Raw genomic sequence first — 8,354 nt, forward strand, 5'->3', positions numbered from 1 at the left:
GGCTAGAGAGGAAAAACAGAGGGTGTTGGATTATGCATAAACCGAATGGCTAATCCTGAACAGCGTAAGACTGGTTGAAATACTAAACACTTAGAGAATCTTAGCAGTTTTTTTTTTTTTTTAACATGTTATGGAAAACGCATTGGTGACAGAATACGTGACTCCTGTCCAGAGAAAGGAGAAGAAAAGAACAAAAAAGGAAGGACATTTGTTTATTGAACACCTTCGTATTTTCTCATTTAACTTTGTGGGACCTCTGCAAAGTAGATAGTTATATCCCTACTTTACAGATGTAGTAATTAAAGCTCAAAAAGCTTCGATAATTTGCCCAAAGTCATGTGGTGAACAAGTCATGGTTCAAGGAATCAAACTGTCTTCCCGACTTGAAAACCCAGTCTCTTGCTACTGTTTTGCGCTTAAGTGACTGATAGAAATTCTCTTTCTTTGTGATTTCTTAAACTACTAAAACATTTTCTTGGCCAACGTATTAGATTGGGTTAAGAATAGAAATATGAAATTAGAGAATTAGATCTATGTTTAGTGTTTTTCACTGTGCTAGTTAAAATAACTTCAGGAATATGAAATAAATCATTAAAGAGATAAAGCCCTTAATTAAAGGCAGGGAGTTTAGAATTATTAAATACCACAGATACTGATTGGAGAAGAGATGTATGTCATAAATTATTACTGTTACTATTTTTCTTTGTGTAATATTGTTTGAATAAATAATGGCACCAACTTCATTAATTTTAAAAACTCAGTACTAAATGGGGTAACTTTTCATAAAGCTTTGCTAGTCCTTGAGCCCTTTTATTTATTAAGTGGCTCAGTTGGAACCTAAGCTGAGTTGTTACAAACTATTATTTGCTTCAAGTTGTTTTCTGTTCCTGGCATGGCTTTTTCTTTTGTGTACTAACAAATGTAAATGTTATTCTGTTGAGTTATGGTTAACTATGATCACAGAACTTTTAGGGATTAATTTTCATATTTCAGTTTGTTGATTAATTCCCAAGTATTTGGCAGTGTAGATATCAGAAAGGAAAATGTTTAAAAGAAAGTGTAAAAATAACGAAGTGTGTAGGGCGAGGGGTGGATAGCTAATTAAAATTTTGTCTGGTCCTGCCTGTTCATATGAAAGAAGGGGTTGGACTTTCTTCTAAGGGAATATATTTAATTGCTTTCATCATATTTTCCTTATTCTGTCTGTCAAGGAAAATAAATTGATACTTGTATGGGAAGAAAAGAGATCATTTAGGGAAGTGGCTCATGGGACTTTATTTTGTTTGAAGTGTGTTAGGAAATCAGGTGTTTTTTTCTCACTTAAATTATTTAAAACCCAGAAAAGAAATGATTTATCTTCTGGTTTTTAATGGAGACCATGAAGTTCTGCATAGCTATCATTGATGTGTACTTCATACTGCATTTTTAGAAGTGGAAAATAGTTATTTGGAGGAAGAGAGAACAAATCTGGAACGTTAGGTGCAAGGAGAAAAAGAATAGAGAGATGAAAAGGAAAGATATTTGTAAATTATAAAAATTTAAATTAGCTATTGATTTTCTGCACTTTATTTTTTAACTTAGAATTTTTCAAAGTCAGTTAATCTTGGTGGAATTAGCAGGATGTTAATAGGAGTGGCTGAGAAAAAAACATTTTGTGATTGTCTGAGTTTGGGAAGTATTGGATTAAATACAATTGAGGTTTCTTTACTATGGAACTCCTCAGAACTTATAATACGTTGATATTCTTTGATTCCCAGATGCGGGCGAGGGTAATAGGATACATGGTTTTCCAGACTTATTTGAAAATGCAGCTATTTTTGGGTTGCAGGGAAGGATATGGAAGAACTCATGGGAATTGGTGTTTCTTGGAACATGCTTTGGAAATGCTGGGTTAGGCCCTGTTAACTCTTACATCATTAGTTTTTAGCCCAAAAGGAAACAGCAAATAATCTTTTATATGAGCCACATTTTGCACTGATTTTCCTTCCAATCTGTAAAATTACTAAGTAGCACTCTGGACTTATGCTCGAATCACTCTTCTCCATTAATGTAGGTTTCTCCCTCTTTTAGGGCTTTTACTTTATAAATACAGAGATTACTTTGTAAAATTCTACATTTGCCATTGGGTCCTTATACATTTGTAACTTTCCTCATAGTATATTTTGTGATTTGGTGGAGTTTACAATATAGATGATACTAACTGAAATTAATCGTTCTGTATAATTGGATAGAAAAGCATGAGTAAGAATTAAATTGGTGTTATATTTAATTGCCAAGATTTTCACATTTCCTGACTACAACAATAAAATAAAGTGAATTGATGGCTTAAAAAAAAGAAACCTCAAATGTTTAGTCAATGAAGAACATCTGTTGAATGACTGAATGTTCATTTTATATAGTGCATTTTCTGAGCTTTTTTGGAGGGGGAAGTTGCTCCCATGCTCTGAGAACTTTTAAGGATCGATACATTATTTTTAACATAATAATGAGAAAACATGAGCAGAGAACTATTTCTGTCCTTCCCATTCTCTGTCCTCCTGCTCTCCCGCCTCCCACCCCAGCCATCAAGCTAAGTATTTTACACCTGGACATAGCTATAGGCACAGGCTACTTTGAAGTCTCCTGGTGACATCGTTCAAGTCTGAATGTTCAAAGGCTGTTTAACAGGGAGGTTGACTTAATGAGATCATCAGGGAAATGTCCAGTCATCCTGAAGGGTATTTTGGATGGGCTTCCAGAATTTAAAGTTTTTTTAAGGTTTTTTTTTTTTTTTTTTTTTTTAATTTTCACTGTTTATATTGCCACATTAATTTCCATTATAAAACCAGTAACCATAATTTTATTTTAATTGGCAATCTTATTATTTTCACGTATCCTCATGATGAGAATTTATGTCCATTACTTTGCTTGATGTGATAACAATGACATGCTAAATGAGAAACAATTGTTATTTAGGAAAAAATGCAGAAAGTGAAAGTCCTTTTAATTCCTAATCGTAAATACATTTTATTAGCTTGCTTTAAGAAGTGGCGGTCACAGCTCCTGAACATTAGGGAGTGCTTCTTTTGGTCAGCATTATTTATTCAGTGCACATTGCCTTTAATTTGAATTTGAAATTATAGTAAAATCCATGGGATTTTTAAAGTCTCACAACCTTTTCCTACCTTTTCGTGAAGGTAGATCCAGATGATAACTGCTGTGTTGTGACATCATAGAAATTAGAAAAATATTTTCCTCTGAGGAAAGAACATTGTAAATGAAACTCTACATATCAGAGGTCTATAGCTATGTATCAATATTAAGTTTATTTTGTATTTTGCTTTGTAGTCATCTTCATTCCAAACTTTCATAATATTATTTTTAATTTAAAAAGAAAAATAACCCACTGATATTGAAGATTAGTATTATGTCACTTTTGAAAGTCAGTAAAATTTATGCAAAAGGAACCTGGAACTTTAAATCATTTTTGTTTTTATTTCCTAAGGTTCATGAGACTCATTCTTATGGTTCATGTTTTTATTTTTTCTCTCATTCTTTATCATTATGATTGGAACCTCTTTTAATTTAATTTCTCACACAGTTATTAGCATAATAATCTGTTTCAGGATTGTCTTGGGGATCATCACAAAGAAGAACATATTAGAGCATCTCGAGCAACTAAAGCAGCACGTCGAACCCTTGGTGATTAGATATATCAGATCTCCTCATTAGACACCTTAGAAGTCAGGAAGCATGAAACTTGTGAACTGTTGAGTTCTCTCTTTCCCAGATATCTGCTGAACAAAAATATCCTACTATGCTGCCAATTACATTTGTATCTGATAAAATATGTCTGTAAGATAAATTTAGATATGTGTAAAATCCCATTTACAGAAAGTAAGCAAAAGTAACACCTCTCATCAAATCGTTCATTACAATTTCAGAACTGTAAACAGTTTGGTAGTGGAATAAGTGAATATTATTGGACATTCTTAAAGTGAATATGGCAAATCTGTCTACCTCAGTGGATACACCGGTCTCAGAAGACTCCTGACTGGTTAAAAATGTCTGACCCATCCCCCCAAGCCCTTTTTTTTTTTTTTTTTTAATGTTTTCTGATCTTGTGGTAGTCTTATGGTAAATCTAAGCTCCTAAAGGATTTTAAAGGAGCTTAGCAATTAGAATTGCTTTCAGTTAAATTGATTTTTTAATGGGCACACTACCTAGAGTGTAATGTGTATATTATTTGTGATCATAGCATTAGTTCTTTTTCTGCTATACCCTGCATATCTTCAAAGTCACAGTGTGTGTCCTGCCATCTCATTAGTAAATTGTACCTAGATTATGTGTGTGTCCCTTTTGTATGATGTTTCTAGAATGCTATAAGCAGCTTTTAGAGTCAAATGCATTCATTTTAACTGGCTTTATGTCCTAGTGGTTTCATGACTACAAATTTGAATTATCTTACTGCATAACATAAAAAATGTCTGGCTTTAGCAATTAATGCCTGAAATTATTTTGCCCTGCAATTGTCATACCTATATGAAACTTGTCCCAGTTTGCTTAAGTGCACAACTGATTATGTATTCCTGTTGTATGCTAATATTTCACAAGTGTTTCATGCATCCTTTTTTTAAAAACTACTAACCAGAATATTATCGTAGCAACTCATTCATTCCGCTTTCTGCTTCACCTGTAATAATCTTTTAGGACTGCTTTCTGATTTTTCACCTATCTTTTAATGTAAGCATTAACAACTAAGACTTTCATAAAAGCACTGTATCTTAACTTTTCTGGCCTAAATCAAAAAAAGGAAAACACTGATAAGTGTCCTAGAAACTTGGGTTCTCTTATAGCTTTGTTCTTGGGGCTCTGATGTTTGGGATTGATGTTCTGTGTTGACCATTTTATATGCATTTTATCTCAATAGTATGTGCTTTCATGAAGATTCTGATACAAGTGGGCAATCCTTAAATTATCTTTGAAAAATTGGTTAATTTTGGTTAAAAAAAGGGAAAGTGGCAGGCGCAGTGGCTTACGCCTGTAATCCCAGCACTTTGGGAGGCCGAGCCGGGTGGATCACAAGGTCAGGAGTTCAAGACCAGTCTGGCCAACATGGTGAAACCCTGTCTGAAAATAAGCGGGGCATGGTGGCGCGTGCCTGTAATCCCAGCTACTTGGGAGGCTGAGGCAGGAGAATTGCTTGAACCGGGACCCAGGAGGCGGAGGTTGCAGTGAGCTGAGATGCGCCACTGCGCTCCAGCCTGGGCTACAGAGCAAGACTCTGTCTCAGTAAATAAATAAATAAATAAATAGAGAAAGTATTGAGAGGATTTGGTCATCATTTTTGCTTTCTTCATGTGATGGCAATCAATTTTCCTTCTCAGATGGGATCAGTATCATTTCGTATTCATACATCCATCCATTTTTTGTTACTTTTTTGTTGGCATACATTAATCAAAATAGCTGTGCTGCATTGAGGCATGCAGTCCTCAGACTCTCAGTGGAAAGGCTGTCATACTATTAGTGACCATAGTAACTTTTTATACCAAAGGATGGTTGCTGGATAATTTTAGTATCTTTACCAATAAAGTACTTTTTGGAAAGACAAAATCAGGCTGCTTGCTTTGCTCTATTCCTGTCAACAAAAAGGATTTAGCTATAGATTTAGCTTCTCCTTTTATTTTCCCTTTTATTTCATGGGAGTCTTCTGTTTATTCCTTTCAGGCGCCTCCTTGGCATTATAACAAAAAAAGATATCCTCCGGCATATGGCCCAGACGGCAAACCAAGACCCCGCTTCAATAATGTTCAACTGAATCTCACAGATGAGGAGAGAGAAGAAACAGAAGAGGAAGTTTATTTGTTGAATAGCACAACTCTTTAACCCGAGGGAGTCGTCTACTTTTTTTTCCTCTGTTACAAAAAAAGAAAAAAAAGGAAATATAAAAGCCGGGTTTTTGCAACGTGGTTTGCAAATAATGCTGGTGGAATGGAGGAGTTGTTTGGGGAGGGAAAGGAGAGAAAAGGAAAGGAGTGAGGTATTTCCCGCCTAACAGAAAGCAGTATATCAACTCCTATTGTTCTGCACTGGATGCATTCAGCTGAGGATGTGCCTGATAGTGCAGGCTTGCGCCTCGACAGAGATGACAGCAGAGTCCTCGAGCACCTGGCCTGTTGCTCCAACATTGCAAAGACACATTATCAGTCCCTATTTCTGGAGGGATTGCTTTGAATTGAGCCATCTATAAAACTGCAAGGTCTTGCCCTTTTTTTTAAATCAAAACTGTTCTGTTTAATTCATGAATTGTATAGTTAAGCATTACCTTTCTACATTCCAGAAGAGCCTTTATTTCTCTCTCTCTCTCTCCTGAGCTGTAACAAAGCCTCTTTAAATCGGTGTACCCTTTTGAAGCAGTCCTTTCTCATATTGAGATGTACTGTGATTTTACTGAGGTTTCATCACAAGAAGGGAGTGTTTCTTGTGCCATTAACCATGTAGTTCGTACCATCACTAAACGCTTGGAACAGTACACATGCACCACAACAAAGGTTGATCAAACAGGTAAAATCTCGAAGGAGGCCTGAACGAAATCTCTCATTGTGTGCCATGTGGCTCAAAACCGAAAACAATGAAGCTTGGTTTTAAAGGATAAACAGTTTTCTTTTTTGTTTTCCTCTCAGACTTTATGGATAATGTGACCTGGTCTTATGCAAATTTTCTATTTCTAAAACTACTATGATATACAAGTGCTGTTCAGCATAATTAAACAAAATGCTGCTGCTTTGACAGTAAAGAGAAGGAAGTATTCTGTTTAGCTGTATCTGGTATTAATTGCATGTTAAAACACTGGAATTTTTAAAATTGAAATTAGATCAGTCATTCTTTTCTTTTCTCAAGATATCACATGGCTGACACTGAAGAAGAAATGTAATTCATAACTTGCACTAAATGTATATTTTTTTTCTTAAAAATTTACCATTCTTATTTATATTTTTATGGATTAAAATTTATAAAATACAGATCAGTTAATATTGCACTTAAGTAATTTTACCTTTTTAATGTGATTTTTATAGAATAACTCAGACTTACAAATATGGAGATATGAACAAAGTTTACAGTGGGAACAAAGGTTTAAAAAGAGGTTGTGGTTCTCTCTCTGTGATCCAGTGTGTACATAAACCGTTCTCTGATCTTTCACTGCCATCCTCCGGATTATGTCTTCTGACCTGTCCATTTTGACCCATTAACTGGAAAGTTGAAAAACTACGTTAACTGGAAAGTTGAAAAACTACATTAACTGGAAAACTGAAAAACTACATTACTTTGGAGAATAAAACCAAAAGTTAGTGTTTACCTTCTTAAAAAAAAAAAAAACAAACAAAAAATTTAAAAACAATAGAATTGCAAAGATAGCAGTTAAAATTTTAATATGAAAATAACCTTTGAATCTCGAGCTAGGTCACATCCATATTTGAAGTGGTCAATGATGGTTTGGACATTTTTTGCAGGATGAGTTAAAATGCACTGGAGTATATTTGGGATTTTTGTTTTTGGAATTGTCTGTTTTAATCACAGTCTCAATTCACAATTGGCAAAGGCAGTTTACTCAAAGGACTGGCCTAAATATTCTGTAATTATGCATTTTTGATAGGAAAATGAAGTTTTTGCAAGCAGACATTTTATTTTTGTCTTTTCTTTGGCTGGAGTGCAGTGGGGCATGGTCTTGGCTCACTGCAGGGTTGACCACTTGGGCTCAAGTGATCCTCCCGCCTCAGCCACCCAAGTAGCTGGGACTACGGGCATGCGCCACCATGCCCAGCTACTTTTTTTGTATTTTTAGTAGAGATGGAGTTTTGCCATGTTGCCCAGGCTGGTCTCAACTCCTCAGCTCAAGCAGTCCGCCTGCGTAAGCCTCCCAAAGTGGTGGAATTACAGGTTGAGGCACTTGCACCTGGCCCAGACAGACATTTTCTGAAACACAACTGGCAATGAGCTGTTTTTACATTTTGAAAGTGATTCTTCACTTCCTAGTTCTTAATTATAATATACCTATTAAGATCTGTAAGGTCCTGAAGACTTATAAGATCATGAAGCCATATAATAATGAGGATTGAAAGTTGAGCAAAATTTTCAGGATTTTGGGAAACATTCTTAGCTGTGCTGTCTGCCTAAGATTAGTCCTTATTACTTCCCTCCTTTGATAGACTTCAAGTTTTCTTCATAGCCCTTTCAAAGGTTTTTGGGCCATCCAGACTAAAATCATTTCTTAATGATAGTTCTGTATATCTCCAACTTGTCTTAAGTGTATTTGCCTCTGTGCAAGGTATTGCTAGACTATGAACTCCTCAGCATGGCTGCTGGATAACTTACTG

At 35.3% G+C, this 8,354-nt stretch overlaps 1 protein-coding gene across 7 annotated transcripts in view; it reads left to right on the forward strand.

Annotated features, from left to right (window-relative positions):
• Positions 1 to 7,006, forward strand: part of CLCN3 (chloride channel, voltage-sensitive 3) — a 116,520-nt gene extending 109,514 nt beyond the window's left edge. For 4 of the 7 annotated variants that reach the window (XM_011967807.1, XM_011967809.1, XM_011967808.1 and 1 more), the window contains one exon: positions 5,707 to 7,006. In XM_011967807.1, the coding sequence (XP_011823197.1) occupies positions 5,707 to 5,797 (91 nt within the window). In that variant the 3' untranslated portion in view covers positions 5,798 to 7,006. Of the gene's footprint in view, positions 1 to 3,605; positions 3,682 to 5,706 lie in introns of all 7 variants that reach the window. The other 3 variants (XM_011967804.1, XM_011967806.1, XM_011967805.1) reach the window with 1 other exon arrangement.
• The last annotated feature ends 1,348 nt before the right edge of the window (positions 7,007 to 8,354 follow it).

This window comes from Mandrillus leucophaeus, unplaced genomic scaffold (genome assembly GCF_000951045.1).
Source record: "Mandrillus leucophaeus isolate KB7577 unplaced genomic scaffold, Mleu.le_1.0 Scaffold81, whole genome shotgun sequence".
Lineage (NCBI taxonomy): Eukaryota > Metazoa > Chordata > Mammalia > Primates > Cercopithecidae > Mandrillus > Mandrillus leucophaeus.